This window comes from Photinus pyralis, unplaced genomic scaffold (genome assembly GCF_008802855.1).
Source record: "Photinus pyralis isolate 1611_PpyrPB1 unplaced genomic scaffold, Ppyr1.3 Ppyr1.4_LG1, whole genome shotgun sequence".
Classification (NCBI taxonomy): Eukaryota; Metazoa; Arthropoda; class Insecta; order Coleoptera; family Lampyridae; genus Photinus; species Photinus pyralis.
The window spans coordinates 63,745,998-63,770,707 of record NW_022170249.1 but is presented as its reverse complement, the minus strand read 5'-3'; the positions used below and the strand labels follow the sequence as shown (position 1 = coordinate 63,770,707).

Genomic DNA, 24,710 nt, shown 5'->3' with positions numbered 1-24,710 from the left:
AAAGCTACCGAATTCCGATCATTTGTTTTATACCTTGGGCCAGTTTGTCTTCATGGTATACTACCAAAAAAATTATACACACATTTTCTATTACTTCATTGTGCTGTGTATTTACTTAATAGTGAATATTGTAAATCTGAAATATGGAGAAACTATGCTAACGATTTATCGCATTGTTTCGTTGAAAATATTTCCCAAAATTACTGCAAAGAACTTCTAGTTTATAATTTTCATAACCTTCTTCACTTAGCTGCTGATCGGACGTTTTGGTTGTCTTGATAACTTTTCATCCTTTCCATTTGAAAATTTTCTTGGGAAATTAAAAAGAATGGTACGTGGTCCTAACAATCCTTTGCAGCAAGTTTATAAACGGTTAAGAGAGTTAAGTGGTGATGACATTCCAAAATGTAATCCAGAAAGTGCGGTTAAAAGAAAAAGAGGTAAAATCACTTCAATAAGATTAACTAACAATTGCGTTGTGGGTACAACACGAGCCGACTCTTGCTTTTTAACAAAAAATGATGATGTTGTTATCGTAAGATCAATTGAAAATAATGAGAATACCCGCTCCTATGAATTACATTGTGATGTTTTTGTGCACACAGATGATTTCTACACTGTGCCACTAAAATCTAGCAAGTTAAACATTTACAAACTGCACACTCTCAAGAGTAATCAAATAATTCAATCTTCCGATTTATATAAAAAATGTTTGCTTTTGCCGAACTTTTGTGAAAAGACGAGTAATTCATATGTATCTTTACCATATTGTAATAGTGCAACTTTTCCATTGAAAAATTTATATTTTTTTAATTTTAAAATAAAAATTTATTTTTCTTTGGATACTTTATTTTACTTAATTCCTGTCCAATAACGTAAACAACAATATATTGTTTAAATAATTGTCGGCTAATAAGGAGGAGAAGTGGTAGGCCCACTGGAGAAATAATGTGTTGGCCCTACTATGATCAATTGGTTGGGCCATTGTTGGAAGGTTGTAAGTTGGCCAACAGTTGAATGGAGTGCCAAGTCTTACCGTTGACCAACTGTGGGAAGAATAGTTGGGCCAACAACTAACCAACCGTTTTTGCTGTTAGGGTTAAGATTTGCAGTTCGTATAAAGCATCGGAAGTGAATGTTGGAAGGCCACAAGTTTTCACTTCAATGTATGATTTTTGTATGGGTTTTGGCAAATCAAGAAAACTATAGGTACCTAAACATATTAAGAATAAGGCTGTTGTGTAAAGCGTCTCTTTACATCCATTGCAGACAGATTTAACGTTTCAAAAAGTTCGGTATTTCATTGCCTTGTAAGAATTTCCCAAATTTTAAACACCAAAGCGTCCATTTTCATCAAATGGCCACAAGGAGAATATGCAGTTAAAACTATCACTGGTTTTATGGTATTTATATATTTCTATTTCAACTGTATACTACACAATTTCATTCTTGCAGAAAATAAAATCATTTCCCGGTGTGTTGGGTGCCATAGATGGGTGCCACATAAATATTCGTCCTCCTAAGCAAAATTCTGCTGCTTATGTAAATCGTAAGGGAAGAGCTTCCATAATTTTGCAAGGGGTCTGTGATCATAAAAACATGTTCACAGATTGTTTTATAGGATACCCAGGATCTGTTCATGATGCTCGGGTATTTCAACATTCAAAAGTTCGTCAAAAATGTAATGAAGAGCTGCAATTCCCGAATGACTCTCATTTACTGGGCGATTCAGCCTATCCCATAAACACAAGACTGTTGACACCCTTCAGAGATAATGGTCACCTTATCGAAAACAAACAAAATACAACCTATGTCATGCTGCTACCAGATCTGTCGCGTTGAACGAGCATTTGGTATTGTAAAGGCACGCTGGAGAAGGTTGAATTATATATTTGGAACTGCATAACAGTTTTTATATCCCACATGTTGTTATGGCAGCTTTTATCCTGCACAATTTTTGTACAGAACGCTGCGAAGAAATTCCAGAGGTCAATGCTGATAATAATTGTGAAAATGATGCAGATGCTGAAAATAATAATATTGCCAGACCAGATTATAGGACTGGTATCGATAAACGTACGAACATAATGAACCAACTATAAAAGTATATTTATCGATTAAAATACAAAATGTAAATATTTAGAATACAAACTGAATTTGTAATCTTATTTATTGTTTACCAACTGTTGCAACAAATCATTAAAGCGACGTTTTTCAGCCAAGTCCTCTTCATGTTGTTCTTTGTTTTGTTTCAACACGGACTGCAATATATCCAGTAAGTCGCCAGAAGCTCTCCTCTTTCGAACATTTCTAACCGGAGTGTTAGACCGTGTACTGCACGGCGAATTGTCATTCGATGTTAGCTCTTGGTTACGCACCTCTACGAGCCCATTGTGAATTAGCACTGGTGGTTCAACAGACGGATTGCTTCTCAAGAGCTCATCCATTACATCGAAGTACGGCCAGTGTTTCCGACCTCTACCGCTTTCATTAACGCTTTAACGCTCTTGTAAGACCGTAACAAGCTCTTCTACTTGTTTTATATTTGGTCCCATGAATATGACATGGATGTAACATTATTCAGATTCGTAGCTATTCTGCAAAACAAACTTTCACATTTTACACATTCACAAGAAAACCAAATTAATTACTTTTGCCAAATATGTCTCTTCATAGAATTCTTTTTTTCTAAATCATTCTTATGGGTGCGATATTCCTCTATGAGCAGTAAAACCGCAGCATTCGACCATTTTGCATTTTCAGTGGCATCTTCATCTGTGGGAACAACAGGTTCACTTTCCTGTTGAAGTTCATTTTCCCGTTCAGGTTCGCCAGTAATATCTATTTACATAATAAATATAAATTAAGGTGGGTTTATGCAACATTTAAGATTTAACAATTAAGATTTAAGAGTTAAAAGTGAGGTTATATATGTCAAGTTACGCGGTTTGCGTTCACGGTACACATTTAAGGCTGGATCCCCATGTACGGAAAAGCGGAAACACGTATTCCGCGTATTTTTTACGGAACGTCCCTTATGAACTCTGCTTTATTTTAAAAGCGCAATAATAAACACAGCTTGACATAACCTATGTTTGTTTTCTTATTTTTATCTGTTGTATGAAATAGTGATAAAAAATGAATACTTTCAATAGCAACACTTTGTTGTCAGTAATTGGTGCAGTTGTTGCCAAACAAAGAAAGTCTCCTTTATTCTATAAAAATGATAAAAATCGCAAAAAGTTACTGTATTTATATGTACTATACATCGAAAGGCAACAGGATGAGAAAGTCACTAGGAGATTTTGGGTTAGAGACTTTTTGAAAGAAGAACAAAGATAGTAGTATAGGGGCAATTGATGGGAAACACGTAGATTTGCAAGGAGCTAGTGACAACTTAGTAAAGGAAATGTGCAGCCATGATCCTGAAAAGTTTTTTAACTTCTTTCGGATGACACGAGAAACATTTGATGAATTGTTAAGATTAGTTGGTCCAAAAATTGAAAAACAAAATGTCATACGTGAATCTGTTCACCCTTCAATCTGTTTACAAATCACCTTACGTTATCTAGCTTCAGGAGATAGCATGATGTCTATGCATTATATGTTTCGTGTTGGGAAAAATACTGTATCACAAATAATAGCAGAGACTTGTCAGGTGATATGGGATACCCTTAAACCAATTGTATTTGTTGAACCTTGTGCCGAAAACTGGAAGAAGATTGCTAGAGAATTTGAGGTGAAATGGAATTTTAAAAATTGTATAGGGGCAATTGATGGGAAACACGTAGTTATGCAGGTAGAACTATATTTTTGGCTTTGTCAGCATCCATAATATATATATTTTATTATAGGCTTTACCAAATTCCGGGTCCACGTACTACAATTACAAAGGCAGTCATTCGTACAATTTATTAGCAATAGCAGATGCTAATTACCAGTTTGTCATGGTGGATATTGGTGGTGAAGGAAGACAAAGTGATAGTGGTATTTTTAAATGTAGTGCAATGGGACAAGGTTTTGACCAAAAAATATTCAATTTACCAGATCCAGATGAAGTACCGTACGTTTTAGTGGCCGATGAAGCCTTTCCTTTAACGGAGTACATGATGCGACCTTATCCACGTAGAGGCCAATTAGATATGCGTAAAAAAGTGTTTAACTATAGGTTAAGTCGCGCTCGTAGGGTTGTGGAAAGTTCTTTTGGATTACTGGCAGGTAGATGGAGAATATTTCGCAAACCAATTATAGCAAGTTCTACAACAATAAAAAAGATTATACAGTCGACTGTCTGTTTGCATAATTTCATTTTAATGAAAAATGAGGCAGATTATAATATTCGTGTGACAGAAAATACGGGAGACATTGTAATGGGTAATTTATGCGAGATTAACAGCACTGGCAGTAATACTTATAGTCGAAATGCTTCAACAATCAGAGAAAAATTTGCAGATTATTTTTCTGGTTTGGGAGCAGTGGAGTGGCAATGGGAAAAAGCATTGCAAAATGATTTTTAAATAACAAGGCACATTTATGTTCGTCTTATTTAGAAATATACTTACTAAATATGTAACTTATTACTATAAATTTAATTCACACTCTCTGTCATAAATCATTTGAAGTATATCTATTTCTAGTTTTGTTCTATCTCTATAAGGAAATCTCCTCAAGCTGTCACCTATCCGAATCAATATTCCATCCACACCATCATTTGTTGTTGGCGTTGTCAACGCTTCCAATATACCCCTTTGTAGATCTTCTGACTTTTTTCCTAAATAGCACAGTAAATTATAACTTTTGCATTAGAGATTAAATATATGTTTACTTTTTGCTGGTATAGAATCCAGACTGGGCGAATGTCGAGGGGTCGAAACTGTGCTCTGTAAACTAGTTGATTGAGGACTTGCTGGCAAAGAACTGACAGTCCTGTAGCATCACTAATTATTTATAATTTATTATTACAATTATACAATTACTTACGGTTGCCGATCACTGGAATCATCTAAAAATTTCATCAAGGAAAAATGCCTGAATCGAGGATCGGGAATACCAGCTGCAGCCGATCCGCTTGGTTTGTATTGATTCATTTTTCTTTTTGCTTTTAAGTAACAATCTCTCAGGTATTTCCATTTGGCTTTTATTTCATCTACACTTTTAGCTCCTCCTAGCAAATTGTGAATTTCAACCCATAACATGTTTTTCTTTGCTGCCGTTCTTTCCTGCAGTGGCAACCGACAGTCATATAATGCTTTCCTATCTTGAACATGGTTTATTAGTAACTCTTCCCAAGAAGCGTTTGATGATACTTCAATACTTGTACAAGGTATAACACTTTTTGATATTTTATCAACTAAAATGTGAATGTTCAAGAAGAAGGATAGATTTTTCAAATGGTTCCAACCTACCTACGGTTAAGATATTGTTTTCGTCGCTTAACAGATCATGGTCCTCCTCCTCATACATAGAAAAACATACATGTTCTAAATAATTATTGCAATAAAGATCAATAAGGAAACCACAATATCCACATTTATACTACTGTAAAAATTTATAGGTAATTTATATTTTATAACACAATATATATTCTTACTTGGCTCATTTTAGAGGAAAAACATGTAAACAATTAGGTATAATATAACCTCAATCTTTTTCACGGATTCCGCATAAAGTTGAACAAAGTTGAAGTTTTAGCGGAACGAAAGCGCAATACACAAACGTTGCATATGGCGGACTTCCAACCAATCACAACGTTTAATTTCATTCCGCGTTTCCGCTTTTCCGCGCATGGGGATCCAGCCTAAGATTTAACATTTATGTAAAGGTGCGACTCCACCAAAAAAGCATTGTTCACAAACGTTCGCGAACGTTTGCAAGCGTTTGCAATCAATTGTTTTCATCCCCTGTCTCCACAAAGCAAACTCAGACGAATTGCTCGTTTGCCGTCGATCCGTAGTTTTGCGCGAATTTGTGACTTAAATAAAATGGCAGCAACAAGACAAGTAGTTGCATGTGCTTCCGCGTCACTACTCATTCAGGGCCAGTTGTACAATGTAGGTTTAAACTGCAGATTGAAACAAACCATAATCTTCAGTTTTAACTTCAGTTAACATTTGTTGTGTTGTACAAGTTCATTTACAGTGAAGTTTAATTTTAACAAATTTTCTGAACGCCCTAGGTATGTCTGCAACTTCATGTATGTTAATTTTAGCAATCAGGTTGGAGGTTATGTTTATGAATGGTGTATGAAACCGAGTTGTTTCTCTTGCTTGAAAATGGAATCTGAATATAAGTATGGAAAATTTAAAGAACAAGAAGTACAACTGTTAATGACCTTAGTTAATAAATATAAGGTCATTATAGAAAATAAAAAAACAGACGCAATTACATGGAAACAAAAACAAACCACATGGGAGGAAATTACTAACGAATTTAATGCCAATAATGATGTATATAGAAGTTGTAAAAATATTAAAGGTAAATATGAGAATCTAAAAAAAAATGCAAAAAAAAAATTTGCAACCGAAAAGCGAAATGTATATAAAACGGGTGGAGGTGTCGATAAACCGGTATTAATAACTGAAACAGATCAAAAAATAAAAGAAATTATTGGAATTAGTTTAGAAGGGCTAATTAATCAGTTTGATAGTGATGTAATCGAAGTAGTTAATGATGGTGCTGATGTGACAGTTGAATCGATGAAATGGTCCGGCTGGACTCCAGACAAACTGAAAACCATAAAGACTCCAGTTCTTACTGTTGCACAAGATAAGACAGTACATTGCACTGTAGTTTCTTCAGATGAATTGAATGAAATTGAAAGTATAGCTGATGATAATAACATGAATGACACCGAATTAAGTGATGTAGTCCCAATGGCCTCTAATGATCAGAGTGACACAGGTAAACCAAGTGTTCCAGTTACAACCACCACTCCGATTGCAGTAAAACGAAAACGCATAACAAGTGAGTAAACATTATAGAACATTTATGGGTAATCCTAATCCCACACCTGTTATTTCAGATGTCAGAACAGCAAAAAAAGGGAAAAACGATTTAACAAATGATTGTCGAGAGAAGATTAATGCTCTTTCACATGCTCGATTAGAATTAATTAACCTACAAATTCAGGCTCAAACTCAACAAATTAAGTTACAGCATGAGGAGCACCTTCAGAAGATAAAACATAACGAAACTGCAATTACAAATTAAAATGTTAAATAAAGAAGTAAACTGTTTACGGCGACGGGGTCTTTCAACAAAATTAATTATTTCCTCATCATCCGACATTAATTCCTCAAATATATCAAATATTTCATTCATATTCACTTGATATTCAGTAGTTGTAGTTACCAATTAACATAACCTTACACAAAATGTAAACAATGTTCGTACGTGTGCCGTTTTTTTGTCAAACTGCAGTTTTCTATGTTTTACCGTAAGGTAAGGTGCCAGTAAAGATTTAACTGCAGATTTCTCTATTACCGTTGATTGTACAACAGCAGAAACCTAAAATCTACAGTTTAATCTACAAACTTAAGTTTTAACTGACATTGTACAACTGGCCCTCAGTCCTATTCTCGTGTATCTTGAAAACTTTTCAATATTGAAACCTTTTCAAGAAACTTTTCAAGTGACTTTTACAATATTGAAAATTATTTGTATTCTCGTGCTCACCTTGTAATCGTATGTTTACGTTTTACAAGATTGAAAAGTTAACAACCATGAAGTTGTAACACAGTGTAGCCAACCCATTTATGTGAATAATGTGCGCGTGCGTAAGTACAATTAATCAGCTGTTTGGTATAAATACAAGTTGATTTAAGGCCGTTTGACATTTATGTAAATTTTGTAACAAATTTACATCCGAATTTTATCAAAAATTTACAAACGTGGAAAGCGTTTAAAATTGCTAACAAAATTGCTAACAAATTTTGCATGGAATGTAGATGTTTGCAACATACGTAAATTATTTAAAAACTGCGATTGCGTACTTCAAACTTTTGAACAGCTGATTATATTTCATTTCATATCATAATATTATTCAGATAGACTGGTTACATTTTTGTAAAACTAATGAATTTGTAGTTTAATTTTATCGGTTTAACGAGAATTTGTTATAGATGAAGATGATATAGAATGTGTGTGTTCAGCCATCGTTGTCTGCATGCTTACACGTGCTGGTGTAATGCTATTAAATAAAGAAAAAAGGCGTTCACGAAGATGGTGTCGTGAATGGATACATCGTAGAATTCGAGGTAGAGGTGTGGTGAACATGCTAAATCAAGAACTAAGATCAGAAGATCCCAATTCATACAAAAACTTTTTACGATTATCTGTACATCAGTTTAATTTCTTATTAAATTTGCTTGATGAGGACATAAGAAAAGAAGTTACATTCATGAGAGAACCTATCTCCACCACAGACAAGTAACTACAAGCATGCCTACCTAACTTGATATTATTACTAGCTATATTTTCTTTTAGGTTGCAAATAACACTGCGATTTCTTGCAACGGGAGAGAGCTATAGATCATTAATGTACAGCACTAGAGTTCATGAAAGCACCATCTCCAGATTTGTTCCTTTGGTATGCACTGCAATTATACAACATTTGTCACCAAAATATCTAAAGGTAAGAAATAAATCATAGTAACTAGTATAAAAATTTCTACATTCTAGACTCCAGATACTGAAGAAGAGTGGAAGAAAATTGCCCAGGAATTCTATGATCTGTGGAATTTCCCACACTGTATAGGTGCCCTAGATGGCAGACACATTAACTTTAGGCCTCCTATCTCTGATGGAGCTTATTATTATAATTATAAGGGGACACACAGCATTGTTTTGTTAGCGTTATGTGATGCAAAGTACAGGTTTACATATGTAAATCTTGGTGTAAATGGAAGAGTTAGTGATGGTGGCATCTTTCATCGTAGTTCATTAGCAAGGGCGTTGAATAATAATAGTCTTAATATACCTCCACCTGATTTTTTACCAGGTACTCGCAATACAGCACCATATGTTATTGTAGCAGACGATGCTTTTCCGTTATTAATCAACTTGATGAAGCCCTATCCACAACGAGGCCTTTGCCATGACACCAGAATCTTTAACTACAGATTAAGTAGAGCGAGACGCATGATCGAAAATAGCTTTGGAATGTTAGCCAACCGTTTTAGAGTGCTGCTAAATCCAATTAACCTCTGCGTTAACAAAGTTCAAATTATAACACATGCGTGTGTGGTCCTTCATAATTATTTATGCCATGAAAATGATCCCGTATATAATAATGGAAATATTTTTACTGAAGAAACCAGTGTACCATTATATTTAGAGACATTGTGTAGACAAGGATCAAATAACTCTAGTAATAGTGCAAGGGACATTAGAAATAATTATAAAATGTATTTTAATTCTCCGGAAGGCGCAGTTGCATGGCAGGAGGATTCTGTTAAAACACATAATTTATAAACATTTAATTAAATGAAATGAAAGTAGGTTATTCATATTAGTGCTTATAACTACAAATTGTTTGACCGTTGTATCCCCTCAAATAAAATATTTACAATTTTCATTTCTATTTCTTCTTTAATTTCCTCGTGAATTTTTGCTAGTTTTGAAACGATGTAATTAGCCAAAATTTGGTTTTTGTCACCTAGCAACTTATCACTCTGTTTTGACTGCATGGCCGCCGTTAAATTTTGAAGAGCTTTAGTTGATTCCATAAAAAATTGTGAATTATCTTCATTGCTGGTCTTCTTCCTTTTGCGATTGCTGTTGCAATTTGTCTTGGGTGTGTTGAGTATCGGTGGTTGTTCCCTATCAATCTCACTAATATTAGATTCTGGGATTAGCATTCCAGTTTCGGTATCTAACATATATACTGTGTCTTCTTCCTGTAATACAGATGTTTAGTATTTTTCTAACGATAAGAGAAGAAAGCATCACCATCACTTCCTCCTCTAGACTTTCTGTGATGGTTTCATTCTGCGTTTGAGTTTGTGATGCTTCTCCTAATGAGTCATATGCGGATCGTGTTTCATAGTGTTCTAATAGAAACACAAGAAGATCGTAATACCACAATGTGGGTTTGTATACCTGTAACAAATTAATCAATTAGACATCCATGGGTAAAGGAATGGAGAACTTACATCATCTGAGCCGGCACCACTCTTCTGAGAGGCTAAAACTTTGCGATGTTCACTAAAAAAGTTACTTTTAATGCCGTTGAATTTGGCTTTTATGTCATTTTCGCAAACTCCGGGTCGTAATGGCAAAAGTGCCTTAACAATTGAAGCTAATGCTTCGTTACGTGCGTGTTTATTTTTATAATTAGCCGATTTCACTAGGTAGAGGCAGGGATATTTTTGCACTTCTTCAATTAATACCCTAACTTCTCTGTTTGACCACGACATTTTTATCACACAACACGAAAATAGTTTATAACGAACCGTCTGTCGTGGTTGTACCAAAGATAATACTAGTAGTATTAATATCTTTGGTTGTACTAAAGAAATTCACAAAGACACAAACTAACCTCTTCTTTTCTTCCAGTAAATGTCAGAAAAGGCGTCAAAACATAACGAATGCAATTAGCAGTCTGCGCAGATTTACGCGTCGATTTACACAGAATGTAGAACAAGTTCTATATATTTCACAACTAAAATATTTTTACAAATTTAATACAAGAATTTATGTTTGCCACTATTGTAAATTTTTGCACACAATTTGCATGTAAATTTGTTACAAAATTTACATAAATGTCAAACGGCCTTTAATGTGCTTGTTCACAATGAGCGTAAGCATATAGACACACATAGTGTAAACGTAAAGTTGAAACAATAAAAACCAATGCACCTGTTCAGAGTCAGGTTACGTAATTTGTATGTATTACGTATACTTTGCGCGGTTACGTAAGGTAAACGTAAAGTTGAAGTTTGTTCAACTTTACGAATTTCTTACGGAAATATCTAGGGAATTTAATTCCACAGAGTTACATAAATGGGGGAATTGGTATAACGTCTCGAACTTCGTGCAGCTGTTTCTTCGATCATAACCTTATCATAACACATCTGTCATCTGTGCTACTACTGGTGCGTTCGGTTTCGAGCTCGCGGAGTGGAGCGGGATCCGTTTAGATATTTCAGATTCGTCTGCGAGTAAACGAACGCTTTCTGCATATTTAGCGGTGTATGGAAACGTAATCAAAGTTTAAGGTTAGGTTACTTTTTGTTTATTTTTTCATTACACCTCTTCATTTAAAAATGGGAGATATTAAACTGATTATGCAATGTATGAAAAATAAGCACATCATTGCCGTGTCCTCTCGATCCATTCTGAGCCGCTTTCCTTTCAACTGATCAGAGCTGATCGAGTAACTCTGAAGAGCTCCGGTGTGTTCCATTACCACAGATCATTTTGATCTGGTTCATGTTTCCCTCTTCCCCTCATGCACGACCTTTTTCGCGGGAGCATTAGAGTAGATCAGTAAACATAACCTTAGTTCTTTATTTACATCTTTGCTTAAAATATTTTGCTTGGGTAATATCACGAAACAATAATGGAATTAATCCTAGAGGAAGACGACGTACAATATAAATTATGTGTATCAGAAACTGATTACAATCGTGCAATGACAGGTTTATATAACTATTTCTATGTAATCAAATTTTGCTAATTACTATATTTTATAGATCATGCATTTGCACAAAGTCTATTATTTCACGCAAAAGTTACCGGTAGTTCTATTAGTACAGTTGCCTCAAATCAAAGTCGTGTAGAGAACTTGGAACCGGCATCGGACAATTTGGAACAGTACTTGGAAAACGACCGTCACAGCTGGTCGCATGACGAGACGTTGTGTCTTATTAAGTCAATGGAAGTGCACATTGAGGATGAAAACCATCCTAAAAAAAGGAAATTCATTTTCGAAAATGTTGCAAATGATCTGATAAGCAATGGCTTTCAGGTGAACGCTACCGTGTGCCACAATAAGTGGAAAAACTTAATGCGATCTTATAAAACTGCAAAAGATAACATGCTAAAAACCGGAAGAGGACCAACTAGATTTTTATTTTTTTCTGAAATGGATGGGGTTCTAGGTGAAAAACCATCGAGCAGTGCGACACATACATTAGAATCTAATAACTTACAAAATTTACCCGACACATTGCCACCTCCCGAGATGTCTGCAATGTCCTCTCCGTCATCATCACGGTCATCAACACCCACACTGACACGAAGTAAAGAAAAAAAAGGAAGCATTCTACAAATAAAAAAAGAGGAATTTAGGAGAAAACATGAAAGACATAAGGAAAAAATGAGACTTCTTGAGATAAGGAACAAAGTTGAGGAACAGAAAGTGAATCTCTTACAAGAAATTTTAAATAAGTTAAACTCATAAATAGTTGTAATTATGTTGTTTCAATATGAATAGTAATTTCGTTTTTTAAATTATGTAATATTACATTGGGAATATGTTATATGTTACTATAAATATTTGTTTATTTCATGAAATAAAAAATAAAACATATAATCTGATTACGAAAACATTTCTTCAAATATTTGTTCTCTCCGATGCCTGGTTACGTTTTTTACATCTGACTGCAATGGTATTTCACTATTAACATCACTACTTATGTCATAAGGTTCTATTACTGTATTATCATGTTTGCTTTCACAAATATTGTGAAGCACACAACAAGCCATCATAATTTTCACACAGATATTGATATTTAAGTTCTCTAAATGTTGTAGCCTGCGGAACCTCCCCTTCAAAAGTCCAAACACATGTTCAACAATAATGCGTGTCGATGAATGTTTAAAATTAAACACTTTTTGATTGTTACTTAGGGCACCGTTGTCCTTAAATGGAGGTACTAACCAACTCAGAGATGGATATGCTGAATCACCCAGTAAGTATTTATTGCCAAAGAAATTAACATTATTTTCGGCTTTAGAATACAGTGAGGACCTCCTTAACAACCGAGCATCATGCAGAGATCCCGGCTCTCCACAATACACGTCAATAAATTGCCTGAAGCTATTGACAGTTCCTTGTATTAGCAAACTAAAGTATCCTTTTCTATTGATGTATGAGTCTTGATCATTTTTTGGCCTCCGAATTCTCACATGACATCCATCAATTGCTCCAATTACATTTTGACTGCCAAATTTGGTGGCGAAAGCTTTAGATATTGTCACACTCTGGGGTTGTAGCTCGCATTTACAAGAGGTGGTGTGACTTTCAACCAGGATCACGGTCTCAACGAACACACATAACGACCATTTGTTTTATACATGTATTTAGTCAAGCAATGTAAAAAGAAGTGCCAAAGGATATAAAGAAAGGTACTTACATTTCGAACATGATTCTCGTGTACCAATACCACCAACTATCTCTAGCACATCCCTGCATCTCCCATTTATACCTTCGGATCTCATACGTCAATTCCTTCCTGTTAACACCCTAGATGACTGATGTTCCCGTTACTCACGAGGCCTTGTATAAACACCTCCTGTTTGTGGTACGTTATACAACATCAATTATCCAAGAAAGAAGGAAGCTTTGGTGATAATCTTAGACTGATTCTACTTTACATAATTTCCTTAAGACTCCCGGGGTGCTGATCTAATTTCTGACTTAGGTGCATCTGAAATATGAACTGAAATTTCTCTACGTGACATTTGCCTCCCGCTTGAAAATTCCTTGTCCTCAAGGAAATCATACTAAAGGAGTGAAATGACGTGAATCCGAATGCATAAGAAATGCTGGGATGTTTAGGACTGATTACTACCATGCTCTTAATACTATCTAAAATACATCATATAAAAAAAAGACAATAAAAATGAAGTACAAATGAATACATAAAATAATACATAAGAAAAAGAAAAAAAAACAAAATAATTGCATATCTTACTAGCTAGGTAAGTATAAGATAAAAAAAAATTCTAAGTTCGGTAGATTGGTCCGGACATACCATACCGCAAGTCTTATCTAACACAAGCCAAAATTTTTCGTTACGTTCACATTTAGTAGTTTACAGTTCGTATAACATTACAGTCTGTTATCGTTAAAGTGGTGAATATTAATGTTCAATTAGTAATTTGACTTATGCCGAATTAGGTAAGTGTGTAAGTAATGTCCCGCACATCTATGTTCGCACTTCACTTACGAATTCGTGTGTTACCGATTGCCATAAATTTGTCCATTCGTACATATGTAGAAGATAATCCCAACGGAACACTTCCTGTAGTTGGGTGTGGCTCATAAGTTGTTATTCCCGTTGACGTTGATGGCGTTGGTGGCCTAATTTCCTCGTTGGAGATCGGTGGTGTCTGCAGAATGGGTTGCAAATAGTCGTTTTCAGTTTCAGGTAAGGAAGTCTCAACAGATACTGGTAGCTTAGGTAGAGGTCTCCTTGCTAATGTTGGGCTGGCTCTCATACTAGTGGGTCTTACGGTTGACAGCTCCATTGGTGTTGTGGTTCTTCTTTGAATTTGATGTAACCGGTAGCTACGGCAATGATACATAATCAGGTAGGAATAAAGTACGAACAGAATAAATACAAGGAAGTAAAGTACAACAAGGAAATATGTGGTGATTGGAATCGTGTTTTCAGGGAATTGGGTAATTATCCATTGAGGGTCAATACAATCGTTCAATTTTTCGAAGGATAGGGCTGGGTCTCCCCACTTCGGAAGGGATAGACCTGTATAATGAGTCCAGGCCGCCGGTACTATTTGATGTTGCCCGACCGTCACCAGCTTGTTCACACATGAATAGATAGGACTAAATCTATCTTCGTCAGCTTCTAAATAGCATCCGCACGGAACGTCAATGCTTAATGCCCCTACTTTCTCTCCGGTCTGCAATTCGTGCGTTTCGTGTTCGCATTTCACAAGTAAGGAATCTCTTGGATGGGTAACTAAGGTTCGGTGGCTGTTGAGGGGTGTAACGAACTGACTATCGTTTCCAGTTTCTCTGCAGGAAATAGGGCAATTGGTTGCAAATTGCCTAAATGATCCTCCTCTGACGGTTTGTTGAACACAGGATATGCCGAGGTTTTCTTCATCTCTGTAGTCACTGATGAAGCATAATTCCTCTCGTATTGGGTCGCATCTAGGTACGAATATTTTCCAAGTGGAATTGGTTTTCTGCAAGGCCACATTTAACACTGGTATGGTAACAGAGCAGGTATAGTTGTCCCATGCATAAGGCGGAGTAAGGACTTTCATCATGTGCAGTCCCTGAAGGTCCTTTTTAAGTAGCGGTATGTGTACGCCGACCAATATTGTTTGTTCCGACAGGATGCACTCAACTAGTGGCATCGTATAGAATTGCGTTAATGATCCTAATGCTAAAACATATTTTTCGTTAATTATTTCTAAAATTAAGCTATTCAAAATTTTTGATAACAATTCTAATGGTACGAATTCTACAACCAAACGTTTCAATTGACACATACTGACCAACATTCTACTATTATCGTATTTCATCTGTAATTCCATTAAAACAAGATCTTTGAGTTGTGAATCTGTACATGTAGTATTATAATTTAGCGATAATAAATCTGGAAATGGAATCTCATGTAACTTGACATGATCTCGCTTACCAAATCTACTCATTAAAACACTGATTTCGTAATCACTTGCAAAGATCTTCTTCAAATGGTTTCGTGTAGCAAGCTGAAAATCAAATAATTCACCGTCGTTTAGTAAAATATCGCTACTTGTAGCTGTGGGATTTTTACGAAAATTGCTAAAGTAATTAATTTCGGTTAATAGATCACAAATATAGCGGTATTTCAAACAAAAGTGTACACGACATTGTAACTTATCCAAAATGCTCTGAGGCTTCCGCACTCTAAAAATAACTTGTCGTGTACTTTGGTAAAAACTTATGTTGGGTAGTCTTTCTAGATAAATTCCTGATGTGACTTCCACTTTTGCCATACTACCATGAATGAGTTTAACTAAAAGAAATCCTAATATAATTAAATGCATCTCGTTTCTTCCTACTTGATAATTTTTATTTATTTTCTTATTTTTTCTTTTGTTAATGGACTGACAGAAACACCGTTAATTCCTCATTGCAATTTACAATTTACATTTAATTTCTTCCCATCATTTCTTCTAACACAGAAATAGAGTTGATTGAACAATCGCTAGACAAGGGTAAATAATATATATATACGGTTTAATTTAGTCCTCCCAAATGACGTCGTGGAGGGTGTTTTAGCATGAAAAGTATTTGTTGGTTCGTCCAATGAATATTCAATCCGTTACCTATTCTGGTAAGTACGTTAAATGATTGGTTAAAGAAACCAAATCATGTAAAATCGACTTATATAATAAATAGTTTTATAATATTGATAATAACAAAATTTATAATAACTATACTCTCACGAAATCTAACATCTCTAATCTCAAGTCTGAATTTTATCATCATTTACTTTGTTAATAGGTATACCTTTTATTGTGGTGTAGTAACGAAGGGATAGTGTTGGTGACTTCCCCTAATATTCCCCTTGAGTTTGAAAACTTCTTGGAGAACACCCAACACGCTCCGGATGCGGTTCCATTCGTTTACTTACAACGAACACTTGCTCTGTTCCTTTTGCGGAACAAAGACTTCCACAACTCCCTGTTAGGCTGACCTCCCTTGGTTCATGCAGGTCCTCTACATGGATGGTTTCTTCCGGGATCGATTTCGAACATGATTCTCGTGTACCAATACCACCAACTATCTCTAGCACATCCCTGCATCTCCCATTTATACCTTCGGATCTCATACGTCAATTCCTTCCTGTTAACACCCTAGATGACTGATGTTCCCGTTACTCACGAGGCCTTGTATAAACACAAAGTCCTGTTCGTGGTACATTATACAACATCAATTATCCAAGAAAGAAGGAAGCTTTGGTGATAATCTTAAACTGATTCTACTTTACATAATTTCCTTAAGACTCACAGGATGCTGATCTAAGTTCTGACCTACATTTGCATCTGAAATATGAACTGAAATTTCTCTACGTGACAATATAACTTCTGTTTCCTCCTGCGTTGGCCACTTAATGTACTCAGTACGTAGAGACAGTATACAATTTAATACCCTTTCAATTACACGGTGAGCAGAGCTCAGTGACACATCAAAACGATCAGAAACCTGCCTAAATGATTCCGTGTTTCCAAGGTACCATAATGTCATAAGCATGGCCTTTTCACTTGATATTTTCATTTTTCCGTGTTCATGAACAGGGATGAAACCACTGTTTTCCAGTCTACTAGCTAACTGGTACACTATTAATTTGTGCATTCGAAAATGCGATTTAAATGTTGTTTCACTATAATTTACAACTACTCTTTCAATATATCCTTCAATTCGTACAATTCTAGCATATTCCTCAACCTCAGAATCAGTACTACTTTCACTACTGCTCCCACTAGTTTCTGGACCTTCCAATAGATTAATAATGACTGGTAATAAATCCATAATTAACTACAAAACCAATTTTTAGGTTAGGTGTTTTTTGGTAAACAAAATGAGTGTTCCATTCAACTTCAGAATAGAGTAGTTGGGAGTGGTTCACTTAAAATCTTAGATCATTTGAAAGGAAAGCGGCTCTGATTATAAAATTACCACTACCCTTACGATAAAACTATCCCTATTTATTGAAAAATACCTATACCTAACTCTAACAAGTTAACAACCCCTATAATCAAAATACTTCCTATTCTAATTATCTAATACTAAATTTGAAGGTTATTTAATGGAAAAAATGACAGTAAACTGGAAATAGCCTACTCCTTTCTGATTGGCTGTTTTCTTAATTGTTAAATGGTACATAAACTGAGTGGTTTTTCTTAAATGTTAAATCTTAAATCTTAATTGTTAAATGTTAAATCTTAAATGTTGCATAAACCCACCTTATGCAAAGTACCTACTTGTTAATTACTTACCCTCTCCGCAATATAGAATATTATTGGCTCCAACGCTTAATAAACACTTTCCTGCAAAACAGCGATGCTGTTCCACGTCCCCCCAAACTAAATTTTTAGCATTACAATAAAAACACGTACCTAAAGGTATTTCATATTTATTTATTTTTTCCATTTTGATTACAGTGTAAATAGGTAATATTGGAAACGTCATTTCAAATTTTACGCGACTTGAAAAATACATACAAACTACAGAATTGACTACAACCAGACTAACAGTAACACGCATTTACATATAACACACAGAAAGACATAATTAGGTTTTGCAGAGGTATTCGTTGACACTATAGAACGGATTATCAAGAAAGAACATTTTAACCTTAGACATAAAGGAGAAGGAGGCCCTGATTGCATTTCAGGAGATCAATAGGGAGGCTGTTGAAAAGTTTAATGCACATGTATTTTGGAGAGTTCTCGAACAGGGTGGTATTATGTCGAGGGACAGTGATCTTAGAACCGAAACGAGTCTTCCTGTCACAGCTGCGGATCTCTTCGTTCGTTGTAAACTGATATGAGTTGTCGAAAACGAATTGCACACAGTTATAGATATATAGGGAGTACACAGTCATTATTTGCAAGCGTTTAAAAAGAGGTTTGCAGTGGTCACGCATGCCAGAGTTACACATATGACGTACGATCCGTTTTTGCAGTAACAGCAGTCTGACAGTTGCATTGGAGTTGCCCCATATAATAATGGCGTAGTGTAGTTGACTTTGGACCTGGGCATAGTAGTACTTCAGTAGAGCAGACTGCCCTACCACGGGCCTCAAACATATAATTGCATAGCATGCACTTCTTAGTTTCGAGCAGATTTGATCGATGTGAGAGCTCCAATTTAGATTGTCACTTACAGTTACTCCAAGGAAGCGTTCACCACTGGTAATGCGCAACAGTTTCCCATTAATGATAATGTTAGGACGTCTCGCTTGGTTATTTCGGCTATTGCAGAAGCTTACTACGCCAGTTTTGGTTTCGTTTAATTTTAGCTGGTTAGAATCGCACCACTCTCTTATGCATGTTATAGCATCACAGGCCTTTTGTGCTAGGGTGTCTAAATTAGGATCCGATATCACTAAGGAGGTGTCGTCTGCATACTTGCAAAGAGAAATGCTCGGGTCGTTAAACTTCCTATCCAGGTCGTTGACAAAAATCGCGAAGAGTTGTGGAGCTAAGGTGCATCCCTGGGGCGTTCCAATTTTGTAGTCCAGTTCAGACGATTTGAATTTATGATTCGTTACGTTGCCAAATTGACCGGAGAGTTCAACAAACTGAGACCTCCCCGTTAGAAAGGAGCTCAGTAATTTGAGCGGAATGCCTGTGATACCATATGACTCCAATTTCTTCAATAATATATTGTGGTTGACGATGTCGAAGGCTTTAGAAAGGTCAAAGTAGATTCCTATGACGTGTTGTTTATTGTCCAGTGCTTCATAGATGCGGGTAATGGAATCGAAATAAGGCTGTGACTGTTGATTTTCATTTTATAAACGTGTTGCGTTGATGTAAAAACTTGGAATAAACTTCGTAAGGATTTTATTCATAGTTCCTGTAAATTAACAGGCCCAGATTAATCCCATCAGCTGTAAACAGGCTCAGGCAGCAAGAAGAGTTGGTGAACAAACAAATTGTTCAGGAAGCAAAAGAATTCGATTTTACTTCGAATTGCTTTTATTGCGGTAAAAATGCAGAAAAAAGAAATGAGATGCTTCAATTAAAGCAGTTGGGCACTAGGAAACAAGAGAAAAATTTTTAGCAACATTAAACAGGAGAGAGAAGACAGATTTCAAAAACTTAGAGCGGATCCAATACGTTAATTTAGTTGCAAAAACGCTATTTACCTACTGTCAAAAACGCTATATCTTAAAGCTGTTCTCTCAGTTTTTGCCGCTTTTCTTAAAATTTTTCTATTGGAATAATATTTTTTATTTTTGATTATTAAAATGTAAGTCCTTACGAAAATTTTGCTACCCCGCGCACCTCTGTACGATGAAAAAAAATAGATTTTTCACCCCCTTGAAAAAAAGGTGGTTTTTTTCAGAAATCGTGAGATCTTGAAAACGGTTCAACTTTACGGGCCCAAAAAATTATCTCCTTTTTTTATCAGAAAACAAGCTGTTTCTTCCAAATTTCAAACCCCTACGACTTTTTTTCGCAAAAATAGGAATAAAAAACGAAAAAAAAACAGTTTTTCCGGTTTTTCTACGAAAATTGGAGGTTTTGTGAAAATAGTGCAGATACAAAAGTTGATCATTTTTTAAATCTCGATAACATTTCCATACTTGTGCCACAATTTACAAAACACCACTTTCAACCCCCGTAATTTCACCTGCGGAAAAATTCAGCTGTTTTAATTATTTTTTCCCAATTTCACTTGCCTGAAAAATCCGGTTTTGCCCGGTAACTATTTTTTTTTTTGAAAATAAATTATTTTCGAGCTATTTAGCCGGGACTAATAGTAGTTTGATGTTTTGATGTCACAGCTTTTTCTCAAAAATCGAGCAAATAGGTATCTCCGTTTTGGTTTCAATACGCTTCCCTATTTACATAAGTAAATGGGCCAGAGATTTGCTATAATTCATTAGATATGGCCGTTGACCAAGCACGCATAGCATTATCTAAGTCAATATTAAATATATGAGTTGGTTTAGATACGATGTAGCTATTATTATTAACGATTCAGTTAAAAAGGCTCTTTTTGTTTGATTTTTGGCGAAGCGAGCGAATCATGAATCAAGTAAAATCCATCATTTCATAAGTGGTTGTTACGTAAATAACTATTTTCATTTGGGATTACACTTGGTAGGTACTTATTCAAAAGTCGAACAAAGCCCCGTATTGTTATATTACTTGTTCGTGCATTGAAGATAAGTGGTATATCTACATACTTTTCTACATAGCAATATATAATTATATAGTGAAAGAGGTTTAGAGCGAGGAAATAAATTTGTTCATTCAAAGACTGTTTATTTTGGTTTCAAGGTAGGAAAACACAAAAGTTTCTCTTGTTCATTTTAGTTAAGAAAATCGTGTTTTCTAAGGCAAGTGCTTTCATCTCATTATAGACACAAAAGGCCGGCGTTTATTTCGAGGTGCACGATTTTAATTGCGGATCACATTCTTGCTATCTTCAAATAATTTAAAATGTTTTCTCCATTTTGAAATTACTAAACGGTTGCGAGTCAATTAAAGTCGTTTCCACCGACAAGTTTAGGCAATACTGAGTAATTCCATGGCATCCATTGTCGCAATAATCATTGTCATGGAGCAATGTTAATGGAAGGCTTCTAATACACATTATTAAATGCGGAAGGAATACAGAGAACTTGGGAGGTTCTCTTTTGAAGAGTACGAGGAATATTAATTATGTCAGTGACTGTCCCCGTATAACCACCGATCCTCCTAGGGTGGAGAGGTAGAAAAGTTTCTCAAAATCACAACTGGTGGAAACCCCTAACGTTGTCAAGTGAATGTGAAGTGTTTTTTGTCTTCATAAGGAAAATTCAGGGAAATGGAAACAAATGAAATGTGATGATAGATATCTGGGGGACGTTGGACAGTTAAAGAACCCAAAGTGACATGACGTCCAGAAGAAATAATTTATTGACCGAATTACTGCACGCAACAGTACCTATATGTATAGTAACATTGAATTTTCATAGCACCAAATTAACTTCGGTAATTGGGTTTGACATGGAATGATGTCGCATCAAGGATTCATTCTAATTGTCCACCGGCATGTATTTACACCACCTATTGAATTCGTAGATCCGAGCAAATTGCGGCGTTTATTGGACATAGTTGCCCCCCCAATTTCGAATTAATTCATAACGTCGTCGGTCGCGTAAATATTATCGCCGCAACGCTACGCACCTCGATGTATGAGAATGTCAGTATTAACATTCAGTCGTAATTAATTCATCTATTCAAATAAGCATCGCGTATTAATTATAACAGAGAGCGTTCGCCAATGTATCCAATTTAGTGGTAAAGTTCCATTTTAATTTTGTACTTGGCATCAATTAATTACTGGGGTACGCGATGAATGACTGGATCAAGCGTTTACATTCTATTCCGGTTATTGAGATGTCGAGTGTGTTGACTATTAAATTAGCTAGCATTTTACGCCAAAGCAATCGTAATGAATGCCAAGCGTAATTAAATTTCCAATAAACTGGACTTTCAAGAGCAAATCTTTCAGTATTTGGTGGAATTGAAGCCTGTGCTTTCTCCGTCATTCAATGTCTGGAGAGCATTGTTTTATTAATAGCTTTCGGATGACTGGAGATGAGATGTCACTGTAACTAAGAGCTAAAATAGGTATCTTAGTTGGTCTTGTCTACTCTAAACCACTAAATAAGCGTGAGGTAATTCGGTAGTGTAGGTATGAGAAATTATTTATTACTTAATTGATATTGCAAAATGAAGAAAAAGCTTCAACAAATATGATTCACTGATAAGAAGCCATTTTGTGGGCGGACAGTATCATAAATTTTTTTGTTCCTGGGGAGTTTTCCCCCAAAATTTTGAAAAGTATTCTCATGATAGTTTTTCGGGAATCTTTCTTCCTGGGGGTATTGATCCCCCCGGTGGCACGTTTTCTTCCAAAACGTTTTCCCCCAAAATGTTGAAAGTATTCAGGATTATCATGATATTTTTTTCAGAAAATGGACACCGAATCATTCCATTCCATACACCCCAGAACCCCCGGTGCCACGTTTTCTTTCAAACGTCACGTGTGTAGAATATCTCCGGGAAAGGAAAATTTGACGGCATCCCCAGAAAATAATCATATGCACGCCATAAATATTTTACGGTAACATAGTTTTTTCAGAAAATGACCACCTAATCTTGTTTCCTGTGAACATACCACACAGACCCCCCGGGTGCCCCTTTTCTTGCAAAAAATTAAGCCCTAGGAGGTCACGTGTATAGAATATCTCCTGGAAAAGGAAAATTTGATGGCACTCTCCAGAAAATAATCATAAGCGAAGCATGAAAATTTTATAATAACGTATCTCCAGGGGGATATGGAATACCCCCCAGCTAACACAATATCCAGTAGCACAGTTGAAATCAATTACTTTTTTCCAGGCTTTTTCCCGTGCTACGTTTTCACCCAACATTTTGAAAGTATTCTCATGATAGTTTTTCGGAAAATAGTCAACGAATCTTTCTTCTTCCTTGGGGGTATTGACCCCCCGGTGCTACGATTTCTTCCAAAACTTAAGACTCACGTGTGTGGAATCTCTCCCAGAAAAGGAAAATTTGACGACACTCCCGCAACAAAATAGCCATAAGTGAGACATGAACATTTTAGGGTAACTTAACCAAAGGGTCTGGGGGATATTCAGCCAACACAATATTCCGCAGCAAAGGTGAAATCGTTTACATTCCCGAAAGCTGTGAATAACAGTGTCATTCAATCCTTTTTTTCTTGGAGAGTATTCCTTCCGGTGCTAAGTGTACCCCCAAAACGTTGAAAATACTCAGGATTCTCATGATACTTTGTTCAGAAAATGGCCACCGAATCTTGTTTCATGTGAGCATACTACCCAAACCCCCTGGTTTATTTTGCAAAACATTAAAGCTGGATTCACATGAATACGAAATCCGACGATACGGTCATCCGAAATGCTTATGATTGGTCAATTATTTGAAATGTGCTTGACATTTCAAACGAATCTTTCTTCCCGGGGGGTATTCTATATCCCCCAGAACACCGATCCTACATTCTTTTCCAAAACCTTAAGGTGTCCGTTAACTTGGCCCCCCCACTGAGAGATTTCATAGTCGTATTATTTTGAAATGAATGCGCTCGTTATGCGCTCATATGCGCCACCGATAATAACTCTTGCGCCATTATCGTTTTTTAGAAATCCGAAAAAACATTTGGGGGGGGCCAAGTGAACGTAGCCCCCCCCCCCCAGTACGTATTTTGTCCCTTGTAACTAGGTCACCTGATACATTTGGTTATGCGCTCAATTGCGCCACTTGAATTAAAGCTAGCGCCATTACGGTTAAGCCATAAAAAATTTTTAAAAAGTGGAGGGTCTAACTTAGCGTTTTCAAAAGTTATTTCCGGAAGTGCGTCCATTTTGAAAATATTTTACATCGATTCGGCCTTCGGAGTAACTCCTAAATACAAATTTTTAAAAACCTACCTATTTTACTTTCTCAGAATCGTTTAACTAAAGCTCCCAAAAAAACACCCTGTATAGTGTTTCTGAAACACTATAATGGCGCCAAGATTTTTGTTTACGGCGCATTTTAGCGCATGATGAAAGGTACGATGTAGTAGAAAAAACATGTTAAAAAACGTAACTTTTGAAAACGTTAAGTTAGCCCCCCCTTTTTAAAAATTTTTTATGGCTTAACCGTAATGGCGCTAGCTTTAATTCAAGTGGCGCAATTGAGCTCATAACCAGATGTATCAAGTGGCACAAATACCGGTAGCAAAATGCGTTATGGGGGATTCCGTTCACTTGCCCCCCCCCCCAAATATATTTAAGGATAACCAAAAAACAATAATGGCGCAAAGATATCTTTTTACGGCGCATTTCAGCGCATACCTGAGAGTACAATTTCGTATGAAAAGATGTTAAAAAAAGTAACTTTTAAAAACGTTAAGTTGGCCCCCCCCCCCACTTTTTGAAAATTTGTCACGGCTTAACCGTAATGGCGCTAGCTTTAATTCAAGTGGCGCAATTGAG

The 24,710-nt window shown here is 35.9% G+C and overlaps 5 protein-coding genes and 1 long non-coding RNA gene across 7 annotated transcripts; 4 read left to right on the top strand and 2 right to left on the bottom strand.

Moving 5' to 3' along the window:
* Nucleotides 1–3,556: 3,556 nt before the first annotated feature.
* Nucleotides 3,557–4,521, top strand: LOC116159777 (protein ALP1-like). 2 transcript variants are annotated; one of them, XM_031472856.1, is made up of 3 exons: nt 3,557–3,799; nt 3,855–3,987; nt 4,048–4,521. In XM_031472856.1, the coding sequence occupies exons 1-3, from the start codon at nt 3,587–3,589 to the stop codon at nt 4,515–4,517; spliced, it is 816 nt and encodes a 271-aa protein (XP_031328716.1). In that variant the 5' UTR covers nt 3,557–3,586; the 3' UTR covers nt 4,518–4,521. The 2 variants fall into 2 exon arrangements, with proteins under 2 accessions (XP_031328716.1, XP_031328715.1); XM_031472855.1 differs by having other exon boundaries at nt 3,855–4,521.
* A 59-nt stretch (nt 4,522–4,580) lies between these two features.
* Nucleotides 4,581–5,479, bottom strand: LOC116165901. Its single transcript, XM_031480657.1, has 4 exons — nt 5,406–5,479; nt 4,981–5,350; nt 4,826–4,926; nt 4,581–4,771 (listed from the first exon to the last, which is right to left on the bottom strand). Exons 1-4 carry the CDS (start codon nt 5,461–5,463, stop codon nt 4,581–4,583), a joined length of 720 nt encoding a protein of 239 aa, XP_031336517.1. The 5' UTR covers nt 5,464–5,479.
* Nucleotides 5,480–6,234: 755 nt separating this feature from the next.
* On the top strand, nt 6,235–7,224 carry LOC116158606. The gene is made up of 2 exons (XM_031471414.1): nt 6,235–6,963; nt 7,022–7,224. The coding sequence occupies exons 1-2, from the start codon at nt 6,243–6,245 to the stop codon at nt 7,207–7,209; spliced, it is 909 nt and encodes a 302-aa protein (XP_031327274.1). The 5' UTR covers nt 6,235–6,242; the 3' UTR covers nt 7,210–7,224.
* A 911-nt stretch (nt 7,225–8,135) lies between these two features.
* On the top strand, nt 8,136–9,493 carry LOC116167326 (putative nuclease HARBI1). Its single transcript, XM_031482670.1, has 3 exons — nt 8,136–8,427; nt 8,485–8,632; nt 8,680–9,493. The coding sequence occupies exons 1-3, from the start codon at nt 8,165–8,167 to the stop codon at nt 9,469–9,471; spliced, it is 1,203 nt and encodes a 400-aa protein (XP_031338530.1). The 5' UTR covers nt 8,136–8,164; the 3' UTR covers nt 9,472–9,493.
* A 28-nt stretch (nt 9,494–9,521) lies between these two features.
* LOC116167336 lies at nt 9,522–10,445 on the bottom strand. The gene is made up of 3 exons (XM_031482679.1): nt 10,152–10,445; nt 9,949–10,098; nt 9,522–9,896 (listed from the first exon to the last, which is right to left on the bottom strand). The coding sequence occupies exons 1-3, from the start codon at nt 10,413–10,415 to the stop codon at nt 9,522–9,524; spliced, it is 789 nt and encodes a 262-aa protein (XP_031338539.1). The 5' UTR covers nt 10,416–10,445.
* A 1,926-nt stretch (nt 10,446–12,371) lies between these two features.
* On the top strand, nt 12,372–13,505 carry LOC116160608. Its single transcript, XR_004143262.1, has 3 exons — nt 12,372–12,611; nt 12,853–12,914; nt 12,960–13,505. It is a non-coding gene; the product is annotated as an uncharacterized LOC116160608 (long non-coding RNA).
* The last annotated feature ends 11,205 nt before the right edge of the window (nt 13,506–24,710 follow it).